Raw genomic sequence first — 24,570 nt, 5'->3', positions numbered from 1 at the left:
TGAAATCGTATTACTTGTGAGAGGAGCAATTGCAGTAATAAAAAAATAACTTGTCTATTACACACATTTTGTGTTGCCTGTGAGAGGAGCAATTGCAGTAAAAACAAAAAACGTGCTTTTATTACACACACTGGGACCTAGTACCAATTGTGAAAGGAGCTATCGCAATACTAACTAATCTTTATTATACACGAATGTAATCTTTCTTGAGAGGAGCAATCACAATAACACATTTTAGTTATTACACAGAAATGTAGTATTACTTATTAGATGAGCAATTGCAGTAATAAAATAACTGTTGTTTATTACACACAAATGTAGTATAACTTGTAAGAGGAGCAATTGCATGAATAAAATAACATGTCTTTACTACACACAGATGAGGATCACCTATGAGAGGAGTAATCGCAATAATAATTCATCTTTATTATCCAACGATGTAATATTTCTTGTGAGAGGAGCAATTGCAACTGTTAATTACACACAGTTGTAGTATTACTTGTGAGAGGAGCAATCACAGTAACAAAATAACTTGCCTTTGTTACACACAAATGGAGTATTACCCGTGAGGAGCAATTGCAAAAACGTATCTAATATACACAGATGTAATGTTTATTTTGAGAGGATCATTTGCAGTAATAAATTAACTTATTTTTATTACACACAGATGAGTATTACCTGTGAGAGGAGCAATTGCAGTAATAAAATAACTTGCCTTGATTACACACATATGTAGTATCACTTCAGAGAGGAGCAATCACAAGAATTAATATTTTATCATACAAAAATGTAGTATTACTTGTGAAAGGATTATGTAGTACATGAATAGTGTATTATGTAGATTACACAAATGTGGAATTATGTAGTGCATTAATGTAGTGTTAAGTAGAGTACATAAATTTGGGATTATGTAGTGCATGAATAGAGTATTACGTAGAGTACATAAAAGTGGCATGATGTCGTACATAAATGTGGGATTATCTAGTACATGAATGTGGAATTATGTAGTACATGAATGTGGAACTATGTAGTACATGAATGTGGGATTATTTAGTACACAAATTGAGTTTTATGTAGAGTACATGATTGTAGGATTATGTTACACACAAATGTGTAATTATGTAGCACATGAATGTAGTATTATGTAGTACATGATTGTGGGATTATGTAGTACATGTATGTAGTATTTTGTAGACTACATGAATGTAGTATTTTGTAGAGTACATGAATATGGTATTATGCAGTACATGAATGTAGAGTACATGAATGTGGGATTATGTAGTACATGAATGCGGGATTACGTAGTGCATGAATAGAGTATTATGTAGAGTACACAAATGTGGAATTACGTAGTACATGAATGTAGTATTAAGTAGTATTATGTAGAGTACACAAATGTGGAATTATGTACTAAATGAATGTAGTATTATGTAGAGTACATAAATGTGGGATTATGTAGTGCATGAATAGAGTATTACGTAGTACATGAATGTGGGATTATGTAGTACATGAATGTGGAATTATGTAGTACATGAATGTGGGATTATGTAGTACATGAATGTGGAATTATGTAGTACATGAATGTGGGATTATGTAGTACATGAATGTGGGATTATGTAGTACATGATTGAGGAATTATGTAGTACATGAATGTGGGATTATGTAGTGCATGAATAGAGTATTATGAAGAGTACAAAAATGTGGAATTATGTAGTACATGAATAGAGTATTACGTAGAGTACATAAAAGTGTCATGATGTAGTACATGAATGTGGTATTATGTAGTACATGAATGTGGTGTTATGTAGTACATGAATGTGCAATTATGTAGTGCATGAATAGTGTATTATGTAGAGTACACAAATGTGGAATTATGTAGTACATCAATGAAGTATTAAGTAGTATTATGTAGAGTACACAAATGTGGAATTATGTAGTACATGAATGTAGTATTATGTAGAATACATAAATGTGGGATCATGTAGTGCATGAATAGAGTATTACGTAGAGTACATAAAAGTGGCATGATGTAATAGATGAATGTGGAAGTACAGGAATTATGTAGTACATGAATATAGTATTATGTAGAGTACATGAATGTGGTATTATGTAGTGCATGAATAGTGTATTACGTAGAGTACATAAAAGTGGCATGATGTAGTACACAAATATGGAATTATGTAGTACATGAATGTGGTATTATGTAGAGTACATACATGTGGGATTATGTAGTGCATGGATAGAGTATTACGTAGAGTACATAAAAGTGGCATGATGTAGTAAATTAATGTGGGATTATGTAGTACATGAATGTGGGATTATTTAGTACACAAATTGAGTTTTATGTAGAGTACATGATTGTAGGATTATGTTATACACAAATGTGTAATTACGTTGTACATGAATGTAGTATTATGTAGAGTACATAAATGTGGGATTATGTAGTACATGAATAGAGTATTTTGTAGAGTACATAAATGTAGGATTATGTAGTACATGATTGTGGGATTATGCAGAGTACATGAATGTAGTATTTTGTAGAGTACATGAATGTGGTATTATGCAGTACATGAATGTAGAGTACATGAATGTGGGCTAATGTAGTACAAGACTGTAGTATTTCGTAGTACATGTAGTCGTAGTTTTAACTTGTCATACATTTGGAGTATTTGATTTCTATGAAGAAAGGTGTTATCGTAAAGAACTAGCGAGGAGCGATTGCATTACAGTCATTCTATGTTAGCATGCCGTGTCCTGGCCCACCTTCTGCATGTAGTACACCATACAAATACACCCCAAACAAGTCGCATCTTTCCTCTATTCGCAGTTCAAGCCGCACGCTTCCTGCTACTTCTCCCACCTGTGTGAGATGATGCAGTTCGACCTGATCCCCGAGCTGCGAGCCGTCCTGAGGCGCTTCTTCCTGCGCATCGGCTCCGTCTTCCACATCTCCGCCCCCGGAGACGGACACTAATAAAGACACTCGTTAGTGGTCTCCCTCTCCTTCTGGTCCCAGATACTTGACACAAACTTCACTTGCTCTCTTCTGGCCGCCTGTGCCTGTTGTTGTTGTTGCTGTCGTTGTCGTCGTTGTCATTCTCCTCTTTTTCTTTGCCTCTTGTCTTTTTTGTGTCATCATCATGCTCGCTTTTAACATCTCAATGTTTATTTTCCATCTCACCTCAGTGTTATTGCCTTTTGTGTGTGTGTGTGTGTGTGTGTGTGTGTGTGTATGTTGTGTGTGTGTGTGTGTGTGTGTGTGTGTGTCAGTACTCTGACAAGAGCAGCGTGTGATCCTCACCGCAGTGTTGACCAGTGTCTTGTTTACGAGACGGTGTTGCGTTCAAAGTCTGCTCGGACATTCGGGCGTCAGATTGGCGTCATGAGCAAAATCTATGACGTTCATGTCTCGGCAGCAGCGCCTCGTCTTCCCAAAATGCAAAAGTGACCCAGAATAACTCGCAAAGACGTCAAACTTGCCAGTATGTTAAGTCCATGCCTTTATTCTTTTTCTTCTTTTTTAAACAAAATAATGTATAATTATTTAAAAGTGCATTTATATATTTGTTTTCTGAGAATCATTCCTTTCTTTGCAATGATGGGTGTCTTAATTTTCTTCCCTAAAAACTAGGGAATCTATAAATATATATACATATATATATAAAAATATATATATAAAAATGCAAAAAATGCAGACTGTGGAGTTTGCGGTGTAATATTCAGTGTAAAATATACCATAGACATGTTATGAAAACACCATATGGTTCTATTATGTTGTGATGTGATCTTTGCGCATTTGATGAAGTCATCAATAAACTGGAATTCTGATCAATTTCCTGCTGTTTCTGTTCTTAGAAAAGTTTGTCAGGAGCAAACAATTGAGTTTTATCAGAACAAAGTTGTAATATTACCAGAAAAAGTCCTATGAGAAAATAAGTCTTTTTGAGGAAAAAGTCCTCGGGCTGATTTGGTGATTGAACGTATTTTAAGAATGAAAATACTAATTAAATTAATTAAATTACCTGTAACACATTTGAACGAATACTTGTTTTAATTAAAGTTTGAAAACGTATGATCAAGTTAGTCTGTCTTAACACCAAATGTCCACGTAGTGTCGCTGTGATTCAACTGGAGTGAATCCGGAAATTCACAAGACTACAAAATAAAAGTGCTCTCTTCAAAATAATTGATTGATTGATTGAAACTTGTATTAGTAGATTGCACAGTACAGTACATATTCCGTACAATTGACCACTAAATGGTAACACCCGAATAAGTTTTTCAACTTGTTTAAGTCGGGGTCCACGTAAATCAATTCATGGTAAACCCCGATGCTTGCTTTTTCCTAGGGCTGTGAATCTTTGGGTGTCCCACGATTCGATTCAATATCGATTCTTGGGTCACGATTCGATTCAAAATCGATTTTTTTTTTCCAATTCAACACAACTCTCGATTCATAAACTATTTTTTCCCGATTCAAAAGGATTCTCTATTGATTCAATACAAAGGATTTCAGCAGGATCTACCCCAGTCTGCTGACATGCAAGCAGAGTAGTAGATTTTTGTAAAAAGCTTTTATAAATGTAAATTGACAATGTTTTATCAACTGATTGCAGTAATGTAAATTTGTTTTAACTATTAAATGAACCAAAAATATTACTTATTTAATCTTTGTGAAAATATTGGACACAGTGTGTTGTCAAGCTTATAAGATGTGATGCAAGTGTAAGCCACTCTGACACTATTGTTCTTTTTTTAATTTTTTTTATAAATGTCTAATAATGTCAATGAGGGATTTTTAATTACTGCTATGTTCAAATTGTAACTAATATTGATACTGTTGTTGATAATATTCATTTTTGTTTCACTACTTTTGGTTTGTTCTGTGTCGTGTTTGTGTCTCCTCAATTGCTCTGTTTATTGCAGTTCTGAGTGTCGCTGGGTCGGGTTTGGTTTTGGAATTGGATTGCATTGTTATGGTATTGCTGTGTATTGATTTGTTGGATTGATTAATTTTAAAAAATCAATCAATAAATTAAAAAAATTGATTTTTTAAAAATGAGAATCGATTCTGAATCGCACAACGTGAGAATTTATTACATTAAATAAATGACATATTTAATAGTACTATACCGACTTGAACGGGTTCTACATGTAAAGCGACTTTGGGTACTTAGAAAAGCGCTATATAAATCCCAGGTATTATTATTATTATTATTATAAAGACTCTATAATGTGATTGTATTGTCATAAATGACATCCATTTAGTACAGTACGACCTTAAAAAAATGTCTTTGCTCTAACGTTCAAAATACGTCATAGAGGATCAAGGAGGGGGTCTTCAAAGTGATCAAACAAACAAGACTTTAACGCCACTGCGCAAAAAAAATAGATACACTTTGGCGTTGAAGTACAGTGGTTGGACAGCGAAACTCTCAGCTCATCTTTTGGAGCGTTCAAGTCCAGTAAGTACTGCACATTCAATGGGGGTGCGGGTGTGTGTGGTACACAGAACATCAATTTCCACACTTCTATTAGGGGCGAGGGTATGGTGTGTGGTCATTAAATATGTATTCTGATATATGTTCTTCACAGAAAATGAGTGAGTCTCAGTTTGAAAAATCAATTGTATCATTTTTAATAAAAAATGAAAACGCGTCCCACAGACCCGAACGCCACACATGGTTAAATGACCATTACAGATAAAAGTTGCAATACTTTATGAGGAAAGAACATACAAGTCATATATTGTTTTACGGTAATAAAGCCATGACAGAATATACAATAATTTATGAATCCATGAAGCTAAAAAGGGTGTATAATCCAAAAATCAGTAACAATGAAACTGCGTTATTTTAGTAATGAAAACACGGAAGTAGCCGCCAGGGGGCGGACGTGCTGCGCCTATGCGAAGTCTCAGCGGGCGGAAGTAGCTGCGACCGACGAGCTAGCTGCTGCTGCCAGTCGCTAGCTATTGATTCGCCTGCGGGAGCAATGACTGCATTTTTCCTTTCGGGTTTTGACCGTGACTCGACGGGACATGGTTCTATGGTGGCCGCCGTGCAAGTAAGAGCGTGTTGTCCAATCCCTTGTAAAGTAACGTTTGCCAGGCGCGTGTGATTAGAATCGGCGAGAAAAAGGGGCTCTTACGTAGCTACGTTTCCCCTCCCGATCTACCACCGAAGCCGATCATTTTTGCTATTATTGACACTTTTTTTGTTCAAATGAAAACGCTTTGTGTTTGGTGTAAATACAACGTGCGTAAGACAGTGACACATTTACCGCCTTTTTCAATGAGCCTATCATTATATATGGTATTTGTTTAATAACCACCACTGTAATTACAAAAAAATGCTTACATCTTCTTAAGACTTTGAACCTTGGGTATTTACATTTTAGGACGCAGCGATAAATGTCCCAGTTCGGTGTTATAATACAAGAGCTTGTGGTGCTTTCAGGATACCCACTGAACCTGTTACCTATAATCGGAAACGGCAGTGTTCACCCTGAAAAACAATGTTTTATTGATAGTTACATACGTGTGACTTCCCATACGACGTACTCGGTTAAAGTAGAATACACAAGTGTTTTACAATTAAATGTAAATACAAATAAATGTTCAAATTTATGCGAGTTGGGTGATTTCCCGCAGGCTCTTGAAAGCATCCTGTTACGTAATAGATGAAGTGGGCGTGCCTATTGGAAAGAAGGTGGTTTGACGAAGATAAAATGTGTCTTTTCCTTCACAAAGAGCACAAAGTGAACTTAAAAAAAAAAAAAATTAAATACCAAATAATTTTTTTGGATTTAAAAAGAGGAAAAAAATGACACCATTTTAGCAGCGTAACAGGAGGGGACAGAGTCTTCTTGCTTTGTGTCATTTTTGAACGAAAGTACTGGTAAGACTCTTTTATTTGTAAACATTCGCACAAGACAAGTCATTTAAAATGTCGGGAGCTGTTCAGAATGCTTATGTGTCGCTTGTCATGTCTCGTTGACGGGAGACGGCCACGCCGACGAGTAAGCTCGCTGGCTTACGGTGATATTTGTAATATTGATAATTGTTGGGGTGGAAATGTGGCGTCCAGGTGCCATATTGGGGCGGTACGGGCGATGTCCAGGTGCCATATTGGGACGGTACAAGCTCGCCATGTGATGTTTACGCGCAGCCACGTGTTGGCCATGTGGCTCCCTGTAAACACTGCGTGGGGCTAATATTGTTATTGTTTGAACGAGCTGTTTAGTTGCCACATCCAAACACGCATAACGTGTGTAATTAAAATGATTGCCTTGTTACACCATTTAGCAACACGTTTTGTTTTTGACTCCACCGCCACTCTATTGTGTAGCCCTCACAGGGACAGTCCATTAGGTACACCTGTCTACTCTTTAGAAGTCCCAATTGCAGCGTTTCCACTGCATGTGTGTTCTGGCAATGCTTACTTAATGGGGACATCGCTCTGTTTACACCAGGCCTGGGTAGGGATGATGTTTGATAAGAAATTATCGAGTTGGAGCCTATTATCAAATCCTCTTATCGAACCGGTTCCTTATTGATTCTCTTATCGAGTCCAGATAGGTTGTTGTATATGGAAAAAAACCCCACAATATTTGGTTTAACAAATCACTTCACATTCTGTACTGCTCGCTACTATAGTATTACCATATCTGAGTTATTGTGCAGAAATGTGGGGAAATAACTACAAATGTGCGCTACATTCGTTAACCGTGTTACAAAAAAGATCAATTAGACTGATAACATAATGTTGGATATAGAGAACATACAAACGCTGTATTTATTGAGTCAAAAATATTAAAGTTTGATGATTTGGTAAAATTGATGTGGAATTAAATGATTGAATGGATTAAGTCAGGGGTGTCCAAAGTGCGGCCCGCAGCTAATTGTTTACCGGCCCGCAACACATTCTGCAAAAATTGCAAAATTGATAATATTGCAAAAATTAAAAAAAAAACATTTTAAAAAAGTGGAATGAGGTGAAATCTAACAAGAAAAAGTTGCAATGTTGACACGAAGCTGCCATGAAGGCTGTTTTTTTTCTTTTGTCTTTGTTTATTTTTCATTTTTTTGGCATTGCTAAAAAAAAAAAAAGACTAAAAATCTATGTTATAATGAATTATTAGTTAAAAAATATCACTTTAAAATGTTTTATGTGAAAAAAAATATTGCATATATTGTGTGGTTGCCATATAAAAACATCAAAGTTTTATTCAACAAAAGAGCATAAAACAAACAAAATAATAGTTCAAACGTAAAATCGAAAGGTATATCTGAAGTTGATCTCGTAATTTAAGTGTTAAAAGTAAAAAAAAACTAATAAAAATGTATCACTTTATGAGTGGGGGGACCTTTTGGATCCCAAATATATTTAGTAGGATTTTATTTAACTTTTCACTGTGATTACTCAAAAATATTAAATCATTAAAATCAATGGTGTCCTGCATTATTGATCTTTTAAGGCTCTAATTACTAAATAATGCATATTTCCGTTTTACTATAAAAAACAAAGTTGTCTTTGACAGAAAACTTTTTTTTTTTTTACTTTAAGTCAAGTTGATATAGAGATTTACTGTAAGCGTTAAATTTAAAAAAATAATAATAATTTGACTTATTTTTAACAGTTTAATGACTGAGACCCTTGATAGTCCCCGGGAGCCTATAAGGTTAAAAAAATAAAAAATCCAAATATTTTGTTAAGGTCTGAAAATGAAAAATATCAAAATAGTTCACGCATGCTTAAATTTTTCCGTGTACGGCCCTCGGTGGAAAAAGTTTGGACACCCCTGGATTAAGTAAAGAAGTTAAACATTGTACTGATATGATCAGTTTAAGAGGTTGTTCAAATGAATAGTGCTTACAAAGTACAAAGAAGAAGAATTGTGAGAAATGCTTTCAACCTTATTGAAAATAAGATATTCTTCATCTCAGTATGTTAATAATGACTGAATTAATTAATTACATATTACAAAACTGTTGTATATACTAATTCACAGATATGTTATTACAAAAATGTCAGTAAATGATATATATATTTGTAAACGCTATGAAGTGGGAAAGGGGTAGGATTATATAAGCTTTACTTCTTCCTACTCCTGTAAAGTGAAATGATATGAAACTGTGATGTATTATGATGTGGTCGGATCATGTTTTGTTTAGTTATGTTCTGTTAGTTTTGGACTTCCTTAGTTGTTTTGTGCACTTCGGGGGTTTGTTTTAGTCACCATTTATTTATCTTATTTTATTAATTTTTAAAAAAAGGACCTTATCTTCACCATACCTGGTTGTCCAAAGTAGGCATAATAATGTGTTAATTCCACGACTGTATATATCGGTATCGGTAATTAAAAGTTGGACTATATCGGATATCGGCAAAACGCCATTATCGGACATCCCTACTATAAAGGATAAAACACAGAATATTGACAACATATGAACGTCACACCCCCTCCATCGACATATTTTACAATCAAGCGAAACACAAAAAAATGTAACAAACAGCGAAATATGAACGTGAAGGGCAAAAAAACAAAAAAAACCACCAATCTGACGTATCTGATACATCAATAAGCTTTAGAACTTTGTTGTAAAAATCTCCTTCCGCATTTCAGGCTAGCCGCTCTTGAAAAACTACGTGGAAATGCTTCCCACCCACTCTGCTAGGTGCCTTGTCTGAGCTGCTGTGATTTAGATTACCATAGTAACTCATTAGAATACCATACTAACTAGTATATCATGTAAAAGCTCAGATTCCAACCATTGAAATACTTTGTATCGTTGAAGAGTTACGGTCATTTGAAAACATCACTGCACATCATAATTAATGGCAGCTGCACTTTCCATCTTGGGGATCTAAAAAAATTATTTGGGAATGTCCAGCGGGCCGGATTGAAAAACTTAACGAGCCGCATGTGGCCCCCGGGCCTTAATTTGCCCAGGTCTGGTTTACACAGTCACCTTTAGGGGACCTCCGACGGTATGGGGGGGAAAAAAACAGGTGTACTACTCTTTAGAAGTCCCAATTGCAGCGTTTGCTACCACGTGACCAAGAGGCGTTTCCACTGTGTGTGTCTGGCAATGCTTGCTTAATGGGGACATCGCTCTGTTTACACAGTCACCTTTAGGGGACCTCTGACGGTATGGGGACAAAAAAACAGGTCCCCTAAAGGGAAACCTTTTTGAATGATAGTCAGATCCATTCTGAAGATGCCTACGTGATTTTTAAGCTTTGGCCCATAAAACATGTTTATTGGTTAGTTTGAGTGTGAGACATTTGCACAGCGGCCCCCTCATCGGGCTGTAGCTGGTACATTGAAGTGGTGAAACTTCCTATAAGAGGACAGCTCTAGTGCTGTATTCTAAAAATCATGTCATATTTAATTTAATTATTATTTTTTTAAATGGTCCTCAGTAGTCACGTACAAATTTGTGTGAATTATGCAAAATTATTTAAATTTGGTCCCCATGAACCAATCCAATCCACTTTATTTATATAGCACATTTAAACAACAAAAATGTTTCCAAAGTGCTGCACAACAATATTAAAAACAATATTAAAGCTGCAAGCAGCGATGGACAGGACCGACTTTGAAGGCTCATAAAATCCAAACCGGAGCAGTAATTAAAACTCATCAACTTTTAATCAGAAGGGTTCAATCTCTCTCCTGTGCTAATTTGAAGCCGACATGACAAACGCGCTCAGAGGAGATAATGTTTGAAAAAAGGTGACTGTTTTTACACAACTTTTGTTTTGAAGGGGGAATTGCAAACTTCTTGTTGATTTTTGCTGGGGGTTGTCAGTGTATGAAATGTAGGTCTAAGTGAGACCTACATAGAGGTTTTTGTTTCATGCCTAAAAAAACACAAAGGACAACAGACGACAGAGGATCACACAACTCACGTAGTGTTAAAAGCCAAAGAATAAAAGCGGGTCTTAACACGAGACTTAAAACACTCCACTGTGGAGGCAGTTTGAACATGGAGGGGCAGGGTGTTCCAGAGCTTAGGGCCGACCACAGAGAAGGCCCTGTCTCCCCTGGATTTAAGTCTGGTCTTGGGCACCACGAGCTGTAGCTGGCTCTCGGACCTCAGAGCGCGCGCAGGAGTGTAAATTTGAATGAGGTCCGAGATATACTGAGGTGCCAGTCCATGTAAAGCTTTAAAAACAAACAGCAAGGTTTTAAAATCAATTCTAAAATGAACAGGGAGCCAGTGCAAACTCTGAAGAATTGGGGTTATATGCTCGCGTTTCCTGGCCCCTGTTAAAAGTCGTGCTGCCGCGTTCTGGACTAACTGCAACCGGGAGAGAGCTTTTTGGCTAATGCCAGCATAAAGTGCATTGCAGTATTCCAGGCGACTTGAAATAAAAGCATGCACGACTTGTTCAGAAAGGTTAAAAGATAAAAACGGTTTTACCTTTACTAAAAAACGAAGATGATAAAAACACGATTTTACAAACCATATTAACTATTTTCCCCCAGGGTCCCCAGTAAGAATGATTAGCACATTACTTCATCAATCCAGAGATTTAAAGACGTGTATGAGCTAACTGGGCAGTGGCCATTTTACCTAATTTTTTTATGCCTCCACAACCTGTAGAAAGGGTGGTCCCCACAAGTGATGATCAAAAACTTATAAATAAATAAATGATAAATGGGTTGTACTTGTATAGCCCTTTTCTACCTTCAAGGTACTCAAAGCGCTTTGACAGTATTTCCACATTTACCCATTCACACACTGATGGCGGGAGCTGCCATGCAAGGCGCTAACCAGCAGCCATCAGAGGCAAAGGGTGAAGTGTCTTGCCCAAGGACACAACGGACGTGACTAGGAAGGTAGAAGGTGGGGATTGAACCCCAGTAACCAGCAACACTCCGATTGCTGGCACAGCCACTCTACCAACTTCGCCACGCCGTCTCCATTCCAAATGATAACCAGTATGTGTGTGTAGGGATGATGTTTGATAATAAATTATCGAGTTCGAGCCTATTATCGAATCCTCTTATCGAACCGATTCCTTATCGATTCTCTTATCGAGTCCAGATAGGTTGTTGTATATGGAAAAAAACACACAATATTTGATTTAACAAAAGCTCACTTTTATTATACAAGAAAAAAATTAAATCTAATAAATAAAAAATATTGACTGTTACCACCCTAAAAAAATAAAATAATTAAATATCGACTGTTGTTACCCAAAGTATATTAAGTGGGATTTTTCAGAAAAACAAATATATACAGTAACACAAAAACAACCTGTCTCTGTGATCACTATAGGTGTATAAATAATAATATAGTGTTAAATAAAATCAGTCCCTTGAGCACAAAACTGAAAATAATACAGCTCTCCAAAAAGTGCACTTCTGCTGCTATTGGACATAATTGCACTTTATTTCTTTATTGAAAGAAAATTCTATGAAGAGAAAAGTTGTTTGCAAATGTGGTTACAGTGCTAAAAAATGAAAAGTTAAAGCTAAAAAAAGAAATACACTTTATAGAGTTAACATTATTTCTTTATAGGGTAGATAGATAGATAGATGTGATGTCATGAGCTAGGGAATATAACAACTACACTACCCAGCATGCAACGGGAGTGACGAGCATGCGCGGTAGCCCCGAAAAGTGTTGTTGCATATGGCCACCCGGCAGCTAAGAATGAGGTTATGAGCTCGCTGTGAAAGTAAACGTCAAGAACTCAGCCAACACGCCTCGTCTGCATTATTTAAAATTAGACAGACAACACATATACAGTGTGATTTTGTTTTGTTTACAAGGAAAGAAAAACAAAAGTTAAAAAAGGGAGATGTGTTGTATATATATGTATGTGCTGCGGTTGCTTTAAGAACGTTGCGACAGCTGCCGTAAAGGAGGTGCGTTGCTAGCCTGGTTGCTATGTTTCTGGTTGGTCGTAAAAGTGTTCGTCTTTGTACCCTGCTCAAATCTCTCAGTAAAGTTATTCATTGGATTATACCTTTTTGTTTTGAACTTTATTACACCTTGGAGCGCTTTTTCTGGTCCATTGTTTTTCCTGCTTTCGCTACCTGCACTTAATGACTGAGCTACGTGACGTCATTTCTTGTGATGTCTCAAGGGGCATTTCTGGTTCGTTCCCAGCGATTCGAATACAGAACCAACTCTTTTTCTTTACTATAGTGGTCTCGATAACGGGTACCGGTTCTCAAAAAGGGATTCGAGTCCGAGGACTCGGTTCTTTTCTTATCGAACAACCGGGAAAACCGGTTTCGAGTATCATCCCTATGTGTGTGTGTTGGTGCCTTTTGAAAGCACACGTTTTAACTTTTGATGGGATCGGGCCAAATGAAAAATCTGCAGGTCAGAGGTCATCTGTTGAGTAATGCTGACGGGTGGAGCTCATCTAAAGTCACATTTACCTTCACCACTCCTCTGCCTCACCTCTCCCTTTGTCTTGCCTCTTTCTCTCTCAAACACACACACACACACACACACACACATCCGTTTTTGCAGTAGCTTCTCATTAATTTAACAACCATCTGCTCCATATGTAGCTGCCCAATTAGAGGGATTGCACTCTGACCTACCTGTCTAAATCTAATGTGAGAGATCCAGGGGTACACACACACACACACACACACCTACGTCTATTTAGCGTACTATTCTATACACTCTCCAGACTTTGACCCAATATTGTTGTCTCTCCACAGGATCTGAACTGGTTTGTCCGCCTTGTGTAGCTTTTTTGTGGGTTCTTTTGCCCCCTCAAAGTGTCCTCTGGACCCGTGGTCCCGGCCATGGTGGTCTGAAAAGAGGGAGGCAGCGTGCTTGTGTGAGTGTGTCTTCACTCAAAGGACCCCGGGAGCAGCATTGAGAAGCAGTACCGTTTTTCCACGCTCCATTGCGCCATGACTGACAACAGGGAACTGGTTGTGTTCTACATTAGCTATAAACTCTCGCAGAGGAACTACCCGCTCAGCCACATGGGACTCATAGAGGTGTCCAACAGGACTGATGGGGGGGAGGAAGGCTCGGGGGCCGGGGAGCCGCGGGTGCCGACGCACGCCAACAGGACTTTAAACGGGACCAGCCCGCCGCCGCCGCCGTCGCCGCTGCGTGAGGCGTCGAGCGCGACCGGCCTGGACGCGGTCAAGGAGGCCCTGCGGGACTCGGCCAACGAGTTTGAGCTGCGCTACGCCCACGCCTTCAGCGACCTGCACAACCAGCTGCACATCACGCCGGCCACGGCCTACCAGAGCTTCGAGAACGTCATGGACGAGGTGTTCCGGGACGACGTCAACTGGGGTCGCATCGTGGGTCTATTTGCGTTCGGCGGGGCGCTCTGCGTGGAGTGCATGGAGAAGGAGATGAGCCACCTGGTGGGCCGGATCATTGAGTGGATGACCGTCTACCTGGACCTCCACATTCAGCCCTGGATAGAGAGCCAAGGAGGATGGGTGAGTCTTACCTGCACGTACGCACTCACACCAAGTAGAATGGAATACAATCAATTGGGCTTTATTGTCATTGCCATGTGTGACACAATTAAAGTGTGTGTGGGGTAAGGGGGTTAGGGCTCCTCCTCCGCAGTGCCCTTGTAAAATATAAGAGGATGTCACAAAGTACGGTATGTTTGTTATGGTATTAGCTGAGGCAAAGATGCGTTATGAGTAAAGATGTCCGATAATATCGGCCGATAAATGCTTTAAAATGTTATATCGGAAAATATCGGTATCAGGTTTTTTATTATCGGTATATGGTTTTTATTTTTATTTAATTTTTTTTATTAAATCAACATAAAAAACACAAGATACACTTACAATTAGTGCACCAACCCAAAAAACCTCCCTCCCCCATTTACACTCATTCACACAAAAGGGTTGTTTCTTTCTTTTATTAATATTCTGGTTCCTACATTATATATCAATATATATCAATACAGTCTGCAAGGGTTACAGTCCGTAAGCACACATGGTTGTGCGTGCTGCTGGTCCGCTAACAGTACTAACCTTTAACAGTTAATTTTACTCATTTTCATTAATTACTAGTTTAGCGACTTGTCCAGGGTGTACCCCGCCTTCCGCCCGAATGCAGCTGAGATAGGCTCTAGCACCCTCCATAACCTCAAAAGGGACAAGCGGTAGACAATGGATGGATGGACTAGTTTCTATGTAACTGTTTTTATATTGTTTTACTTTATTTTTTATTCAAGAAAATGTTTTTAATTTATTTATCTTATTTTATTTTTTATTTTTTTAAAAAGGACCTTATCTTCACCATACCTGGTTGTCCAACTTAGGCATAATAATGTGTTAATTCCACGACTGTATATATCGGTTATCGGTTGGTATCAATAATTAAGAGTGGACAATATCGGAATATCGGATATCGGCAAAAAGCCATTATCGGACATCCCTAGTTATGAGCTAAGATAGTATGAAAACACTTGTACAGATTCCCCAAAAATACCCAGCATCGGCAACAAGCAAGGCAAGTACCAGCAATTATAACATGCTTAGCTAAGTGTGGTATTCTCACTGTGCGAAAAAACTGCAAGTTGAGTATTTTAAAAGCATTAGTTAGCCAAAGGGACGGCGTGGCGAAGTTGGTAGAGTGTCGGTGCCAGCAATCGGAGTGTTGCTGGTTACTGGGGTTCAATCCCCACCTTCTACCTTCCTAGTCACGTCCGTTGTGTCCTTGGGCAAGACACTTCACCCTTTGCTCCTAATGGCTGCTGGTTAGCAAGGCCTTGCATGGCAGCTCCCGCCATAAGTGTGTGAATGGGTAAATGTGGAAATACTGTCAAAGCGCTTTGAGTACCTTGAAGGTAGAAAAGCGCTATACAAGTATAACCCATTTATTTATTTATCATTTAACGTATGTGTGAATGTTTGTGAATTATATATAGTGCTTTTCTCTAGTGACTCAAAGCGCTTTTACATAGTGAAACCCAATATCTAAGGGTGTAACGGTACACAAAAATTTCGGTTCGGTAGGTACCTCGGTTTAGAGGTCACGGTTCGGTTCATATTCGGTAAAGTAAGAAAACAACAAAATATACATTTTTGGGTTATTTATTTACCAAAGTTGTAAACAATGGCTTTATCCTTTTAACGTTGGGAACACTATAAGTCTGCCCAAAAATAGAAATAGCTCTGTGTGTGTTCCAATTCAATTATTTAGTGTCTCTGGATCTTGTTTAAATCTCAGCTCAGATAATACAGTTCTTGGAGAAAGGTTTTGGAGAGTAAAGCAGTACAGTCCATGTGCTGCGGTTAAGGGTGAAAATGTGTAGAGGGTTGGCTCGAGAGCCTCCTACCAGCCCAGACAGAACAGGTGGTGGGGTTCCTGGCTGGAATCTCCCAAGAACGATCCTTGGACTAGATGCTTTTTTACCTTAGCTCGCCATCATTAAGAGAAGCCTGGCCTGTGTAAGAACCAGGACCATCCGTATAAATCAATGTGTACAGAAATCAAATATCTTCATTAAATAACACTAATTTCATTATAAAGTGTTCAGAACAGGTTCTTGTTTTTTCCTCAATATTGTACAATATAAATCAACATACATGTCAGAATCACAATATGCAATAAAGTGCTAAAATAACCATTAGCAGCATAAATGTGACCTATACAATTCGGTCAGTGCACTAAACGTGCTTATTATCAAACACATTCAAAAGTACATTCAATACACAATAGTTATCATTGGTTCAAGTCATAAACCTTGTATATGGACGATTGAGAAATATGCCACAAAGACTGTTGGAATGAAACAATGGAAGAAAGACTAATATATTTTCATAAACATGGACTCACCAACTCCGCTTCTACAGTCACACACAGCTTAATGACAAAAAATCCGGCGCTGGTAGTCGGCTCTATAAAGTTAACAATTAGGCATTTAGTTTAGAATCCCGTCAGCACAATATTTCGGGTGAAAACGAGAATAAAAACCTACCTCGAGCAGAAATACAATCTGTCTCCCCTCACGTCCTGTCTACTGGCCACTTCCTGCTACCGGCTTATAAGCACAGCTGATTGGACCACGGCGGTCACGTGACAATGAGTAATAGCAAGAGCCTAATAATCTCCGCAAAAGTATGTATTTGACACCTGCGTTACACCAGCATGCCGTGTGTTGTGCCTCGGTGTGCATTGTTTACACAACGTGCGGTACGCTACTTATGTCCGTCCGTGCAGTGCGCTACTTAATATGTTCGTGTGGAAACTCGTTCGGTACACAACCGAACCGAACCCCCCGTACCGAAACGGTTCAATACAAATACACGTACCGTTACACCCTTACCAATATCTAAGTTACATTTAAACCAGTGTGGGTGGCACAGGGAGCAGGTGGGTAAAGTGTCTTGCCCAAGGACACAACGGCAGTGACTAGAATGGCGGAAGCCGGGATCGAACCTGGAACCCTCAAGTTGCTGGCTCGGCCACTTTACCAACCGAGCTATACCGCCCCAATATATATATACGTGTTGTACGCACGTACAGCAATTAAGACCTTCAGTATATCAGCATGTGGAAATAAATGATGGAATGGATTAAGCAAAGCAATCAAACAATGTACTAATATGATCCACTTCAAGAAACTCTTCAAACTTAGTGTTTACAAGGTACAAGGAAGAATGATAAAAATTCTGAATTTATTTCATCCATCCATTCATTTTCAAGATAATCTTAACTCATCTCACCATATGAAATATAACTAATTTCACCAATTATTATTTATTTATTTTTATTATTACTTACGGAGTATATTGTGAATACATTGACAACAGGAAGTAAACAAAAGTTGTAGCAACTGCTATGTAAAGGAAAAGGGGTAGGATTAAATAAACTCTGCTTCTTCCTACTCCTTTTCGAACATGTTGAATAGGAAAAACTGGAAATTGTGATGTATCGTGCTGTATGCACGCATGTTCCAAATAAACTCAAACTCAACGTCTTTAAGCTTAAATGAATACGGTCCGTCTTGTCCTTGCTTACCGAGAACAAATGCTATCGCAAGCAACTGTCCAAAGGTCTCGGCAAATCCACAATGCAAAAATTGCAAACCGTACCAACTTAGGAGTTTGCAGTTTTTCCACTGCAGAGTACCTGCTCAGCTGTACTCAGCCTGGCTGGACGTTTGCTTAAAAATAGAACCAAGGGAAACATCGGCGGTCGTAGTGTAGGACAGGGTTCTTAAACCCAATTTACCTGGGGGCTACGGAGGTCGTCTGGGCTGCACTAAGTATTCACTTCAGAATCACGATTTTTAACCACATGACTAAATTTGTTAACTACGTTTACTACGAGCAGCTATATTGACCCTGGGTTATGTTCGGTTTAAGTCATTATAAATGCACAGTTAAATGTAGAAATGGTATATTTTGACACTATTGAGTTCTCCAGCTTGCTTATAGGAAGTTGCTCATTGTTGCTTAATGTGTTTGTTGTTCTGTAATGTTTGTGTTTGCATCGTCATTCTTTAGTGTCTTGTCTGATTCAAGGTTACCATTACCATATTTTTCGGACTATAAGTCGCAGTTCTTTTCATTCTTAAACTCAGCAGCAACTTATGTGTGAAATTATTAACACATTACCGTAAAATATCAAATAATATTATTTAGCTCATTCACGTAAGAGACTAGACGTTTAAGATTTCATGGGATTTAGCGATTAGGAGTGACAGATTTTTGGTAAACGTATAGCATGTTCTATATGTCATAGTTATTTGAATGACTCTTACCATAATATGTTACGTTAACATACCAGGCACGTTCTCAGTTGGTTATTTATGCGTCATATAACGTACACTTATTTAGCCTGTTGTTCACTATTCTTTATTTATTTTAAATTGCCTTTCAAATGTCTATTCTTGGTGTTGGCTTTTATCAAATACATTTCCCCCAAAAATGGGACTTATACTCCAGTGCGACTTATATGTTTTTTTCCTTTATTATGCATTTTCGGCCGGTGCGATTTATACTCCGTAGGGACTTATACTCCGAAAAATATGTTACGTGTTGTACGCACGTACCACACTTAAGATCTTCAGTATATCAGCATGTGGAATTAAATTATGGAGTGGATTAAGCAAAGCAATCAAACAATGTACTAATATGATCCACTTCAAGAAACTCTTCAAACTTAGTGTTTACCAAGTACCAAGAAGAATGATAAAAATTCTGAATTTATTTCATCCATCCATTCATTTTTAAGATAATCTTAACTCATCTCACCATATGAAATATAATTTACTTCACCAATTATTATTTATTTATTTTTATTGTTATTTACTTATGGAGTATTTTGTAAATACGTTATAAACAGGAAATGAACAAAAGTTGTAGCAACTGCTATGTAAAGGAAAAGGGGTAGGATTAAATAAGCTCTGCTTCTTCCTACTCCTTTTCGAACATGTTGAATAGAAAAACTGGAAATTGTGATGTATCGTGCTGTATGCATGCATGTTCCAAATAAACTCAAACTTAACGTCTTTAAGTCATTATAAATGCACAATTAAATGTAGAAATGGTTTATGTTGACACTATTGAGTTCTCCAGCTTGCTTATAGGAAGTTGCTCATTGTTGCTTAATGTGTTTGTTGCGCTGTAATGTTTGTGTTTGCATCGTCATTGTTTAGTGTCTTGTGGGATTCAAGGTTGCCATTATAAATATAACTATTATTGTGGACCGCAGTTATAAAAAACTATGAAGTTAAGTGGAAGGCCACAAAATAGGAGGGCTGCGAGTTGGAGTTGTAGGAGAAGTCCGATCTTCTGTATTTTTTATGCAATAAAATTGTTAGCCATCATTGGTTACTAATCATTGGTACTTTAATAAGAGACTGAGGGCAGCGGGAAACCGAGCGGAGACTGTGGAGTGTAATACTGTCCACATACGTAAGAGGCTAGGTAAGTGGAGTCTGGACGTGCATTCTGGAATGAAAACATTGGTTTTAATAGTCGCAGTGAAATACACCCCTATGTTGTCAATGTAATACACTTTGATTGAGTTCGGCTTGGTTAATTTGTCCTCTTGTTGTGTAACACAAATGTTGATTGACACCTTTTAACAGCCTATTGGTGTGTTTCGCGTACAACTATTGATACAAATACACATAATCATTTAGTTGTCTTTTCCACTGCACTTCTGCGGTGTCCAGCTCAGCACGACAGGACCGGGGACAGTTGTAGTTCTGCTTGTAAATAGCACCACCAACTGTGAAATCAACACCGCGTTGAACGCATCCATCAAAACACTTGACGCCGAGCAAGAATGTTGTGTATTTGGGATACATATTGACTATAAAAAGAGACTGAGGGCAGCAGAAAAGCTGTCTCACTGCGGTAAAGTAGAGATTGTGGAATATTATACATTATGAGTATTATGTGTACATATGAGTGTTATACACTTATGATTACATATGTATGAATATCATGTCTACATATTTACAAGTATTATACAAATGAGCAGACATTAGCATATATGTCTTTATTTCTGGCCGTATATCTAAAAATGACATGACAATGCTTGGAACCCAGGCTAACCAAGTACTATAAACAGTTAAGTACAGACTAGTGCCTGGAAGGGCTGGGCGATAAAACAATATCAATATATATTGCGATAGACACGTCATCGATATCAATAAAAAAAGCGTTTGATCATTTGTTTTCATCAGAAGGAACTAGTTGCGAAGCAAGGTTAGTTGCATGAACAAAAGCACTCACTCTCTGGTAACCTAGCAACACAGGAAGTAAATACTGACACGCTAGCAGCCAATCAAGTAACTATCCGGTTTGGTTTCGCCAACTTGTTGTCTCGTGGTTGATTTTTTTTGCATGGAGTGAAAAGAGAAACTAGAAAAGAATGCTGCAAAGAGAATAAACTGAGATAAAACCGGAAAAGAAACCTCGACAGTATGGCAGTTTTTTGGATTTTTTAAAAACGGACCGTTGTCAACAAGAAGTCACTGCAGTGAAACGAGACAACGACATGCTGAGGAATATCATAGAGGAAATGGGTCAGGATAAACGAATCAATGATATCATTGTGACAGGGCACCGAATTAAACCAAGATCCTTTGCGAAAGCTGTGCATAATGGAAGTGAACCACATGAAACGGTTCAATCAATCAATCAATGTTTATTTATATAGCCCTAAATCACAAGTGTCTCAAAGGGCTGTACAAGCCACAACGACATCCTCGGTACAGAGCCCACATACGGGCAAGGAAAAACTCACCCCAGTGGGACGTCGGTGAATGACTATGAGAAACCTTGGAGAGGACCGCATATGTGGGTAACCCCCCCCCCCTCTAGGGGAGACCGAAAGCAATGGCTGTCGAGTGGGTCTGACATAACATTGTGAAAGTCCAGTCCACAGTTATTGTCTCAGCAGAACAGCAAGTGGTCAACTTTCTGCAATCAAAAGGAAATTGAAATCGACGTTAATACCATCGAAACATGCATGAAACAACAGCGCCACTCCAGTCATCCTCACGAAACTCGTAAACAGGAAATCTAAAATGGCACTGCTGAAACAGGGAAAGAAGCTGAAGGGAACTCATGTGTACATGAATGAGCATCTCACTAAATGTAATCGCCAAGAAAGCCCGCGACTTGAGAAAACAGGGAAAGATCCAGGGAACTTGGAGCGCCGACTGTAAAATCTACATACATCAAGCTGAATGGAGGTCCAGAAGCAAGAGTACTTGTTGTCGAGTAGAATGTTGTTTACATTGAGTGTTTGCCGTGCCTCTGTTGACATTTATTTAAATTTCTGCCTTGATAGAGGAGATTATAATCAGAGGAAGGTTACATTTTAAATGAAAATGTTTACATTTAATGTACCGTATTTTTTGGACTAGAAGTCGCTCCGCAGTATAAGTCGCACCGGCCGAAAATGCATAATAAAGAAGGAAAAAAACATATATAAGTCGCACTGGAGTATAAGTCGTGTTTTTGGGGGAAATTTATTTGATAAAACCCAACACCAAGAATAGACATTTGAAAGGCAATTCAAAATAAATAAATAAAGAATAGTGAACAACAGGCTGAATAAGTGTACGTTATATGAGGCATAAATAACCAACTGAGAACGTGCCTGGTATGTTAACATATTATAGTAAGAGTCATTCAAATAACTAACATATAGAACATGCTATACATTTACCAAACAATCTGTCACTCCTAATCGCTAAATCCCATGAAATCTTATACGTCTAGGCTCTTACGTGAATGAGCTAAATAATATTATTTGATAATTTCACACATAAGTCGCTCCGAGTATAAGTTGCACCCCCGGCCAAACTATGAAAGAAATTGCGAGTTATAGTCTTTTGTACTCCCTCGTCCCAGGAAGAATGCTTTGCGGAAATCTTTTATTTATAGATCTTTATCGCTCTGGAATAACCTGCCTCGAATTCTCACCAGCATTGAAAGTAAACAGGTTTTTAAAAAGAGAGTAATATTTTATCTGAGTCTTTAAATTAGTTTGCTCATTGATGATTTGTTTGGTTTTATATTGTGCAGTTATGTTTATATGGTAATTATTATTCTGTGACTGTAAATTGTTGGCTTGTTTTTTTTATTGATGCTTTTTATTTTTTTTTATTTTTTTCTGTATTGTGTAGTTATAATTATATGCTTTTACTTGTAATTGTATTGAATTGTGGACCCTAGGAAGACTAGTGGGTTGTTGAGGCAACCAGCTAAAGGGGATCCTTAATAAAAATCAAAAAATCAAAAATAGTCCGAAAAATACGGTACTTTTTTCCTGGTAATAAAAAAATATCAATAATTATCGGTATCAACCGTTTAAAAAAAAAACTTATATCGCCAGCCATATCGCCCAGCCCTAAGACAAATACCTGGTCATGGCAGTCGAAAATTGTCAAATATTTTTGTCCATTAGTGTCAGGATTTGATCAATATTGAAAACCAATAGTTTGCTGCTGAGTCAGCTGATGCTGTACACACAAGTACGCACGTACACAATGAGGGCCGCAGTTGGAATGTGAGCAGAAACTAACAGCATATTTGTAGTGATTGAGTGTCCGTGTGGTTGTGACATGGCGGCAGGGTCAATTAACGAGGCACGATTTAAGGATTAGACAGGATGGAGTGCAGATTGTGTTGAAAGAAACGGTTTTGATTGTGTAGTCAGGCTATTGGTCAGCGCTCCATCGAGCTTTGCGGGCCGCTTTGTCCGCGGTCCTTTAGTCAAGACCGCCTGCCAGGGGAGTGTTTCGTCACAGGGTAGGATGATTCCAGCTTTTTCCACAGATAGTTCTTTGTTTCCACTGTGGCAGGATAGTTCTTTGTTTGTTTCCACTGTGGCCTTGTTCTTTTCCCGCACTGTCCTTTTCTCTGCACCCGCCCTCTCCTCTACTGGGCTGCGCTAACTAGGCCGCCCCAGTCCCCGTACAGTCTGACCCGTGCGTGCACGTGTCAGGACCGTTAAGGTTAACTCTTTCTTTGTGCCACCACAAGGGGTGTAACGGTACACACAAATTTTGGTTCGGTACGTACCTCGGTTTAGAGGTCACGGTTCGGTTAAATTTCGGTACAGTAAGAAAACAACAAAATACACATTTTTTGGTTATTTACCAAATGTGCAAAATCTTCCACCAAAAATATTTTTGTTAGTGGAATATTTGGTGTGAAGTAATCGGAACCTTGGATAGGTCAATAATTCATAATAACATTGATTTTGATTCAATATTATGTTTTGAGCAATGACAGTTTGAAAGAAAAAAAAAACAGCTTTGTTTTATTAAGTCAACATTGCAACTTTTTCTAAATTACATTTCACCTTTAAAGGCCTACTGAAACCCACTACTACCGACCACGCAGTCTGATAGTTTATATATCAATGATGAAATCTTAACATTGCAACACATGCCAATACGGCCGGGTTAGATTAGTAAAGTGCAATTTTAAATTTCCCGCGAAATGTTCTGCTGAAAACGTCTCGGTATGATGACGTTTGCGCGTGACGTCACGGATTGTAGCGGACATTTTGGGACACCATTGTGGCCAGCCATTAAGTCGTCTGTTTTCATCGCAAAATTCCACAGTATTCTGGACATCTGTGTTGGTGAATATTTTGCAATTTGTTTAATGAACAATGAAGACCGCAAAGAAGAAAGCTGTAGGTGGGAAGCGGTGTATTAGCGGTGGGCTGCAGCAACACAACCAGGAGGACTTTGAGTTGGATAGCAGACGCGCTACCGTGAGTACGCAGTTTTGGCTTCCAAACATTTGATCGCTTGCCCGTACGTGCGTGCCGCTATGTACATGTCACGTACGTAACTTTGGGGAAATATATGTGCTGTATGAACTTTGCGGAGGTGAACGGTACTTTGGGCTGTGGGATTGAGTGTGTTGTGCGGGTGTTTGATTTGTATTGGTGGGTTATATGGACGGGAGGGGGGAGGTGTTTGTTATGCGGCATTCATTTGTGGCATATTAAATATAAGCCTGGTTGTGTTGTGGCTAATAGAGTATATATATGTCTTGTGTTTATTTACTGTTTTAGTCATTCCCAGCTGAATATCAGGTCCCACCCGCCTCTCA

At 38.3% G+C, this 24,570-nt stretch overlaps 2 protein-coding genes across 5 annotated transcripts in view; both read left to right on the top strand.

The window, feature by feature from the left end:
- Positions 1 to 3,814, top strand: part of arfgef2 (ADP-ribosylation factor guanine nucleotide-exchange factor 2 (brefeldin A-inhibited)) — a 68,244-nt gene extending 64,430 nt beyond the window's left edge. For both annotated transcript variants that reach the window (XM_062052611.1, XM_062052610.1), the window contains exon 39: positions 2,828 to 3,814. In XM_062052611.1, the coding sequence (XP_061908595.1) occupies positions 2,828 to 2,974 (147 nt within the window). In that variant the 3' untranslated portion in view covers positions 2,975 to 3,814. The remainder of the gene's footprint in view (positions 1 to 2,827) is intronic.
- Positions 3,815 to 5,316: 1,502 nt separating this feature from the next.
- bcl2l1 (BCL2 like 1) overlaps positions 5,317 to 24,570 on the top strand; it is a 95,923-nt gene continuing 76,669 nt past the window's right edge. The window contains exons 1-2 of one of the 3 annotated variants that reach the window (XM_062052621.1): positions 5,317 to 5,465; positions 13,699 to 14,445. In XM_062052621.1, the coding sequence (XP_061908605.1) occupies positions 13,897 to 14,445 (549 nt within the window). In that variant the 5' untranslated portion in view covers positions 5,317 to 5,465; positions 13,699 to 13,896. Of the gene's footprint in view, positions 5,466 to 5,909; positions 6,067 to 6,711; positions 6,900 to 13,698; positions 14,446 to 24,570 lie in introns of those variants that run through there. The other 2 variants (XM_062052620.1, XM_062052623.1) reach the window with 2 other exon arrangements.

This window comes from Entelurus aequoreus, linkage group LG07 (assembly GCF_033978785.1).
Source record: "Entelurus aequoreus isolate RoL-2023_Sb linkage group LG07, RoL_Eaeq_v1.1, whole genome shotgun sequence".
Taxonomy (NCBI): domain Eukaryota; kingdom Metazoa; phylum Chordata; class Actinopteri; order Syngnathiformes; family Syngnathidae; genus Entelurus; species Entelurus aequoreus.
The sequence above is the reverse complement of the archived record's forward strand: the minus strand, read 5'-3'. Positions and strand labels throughout refer to the sequence as shown.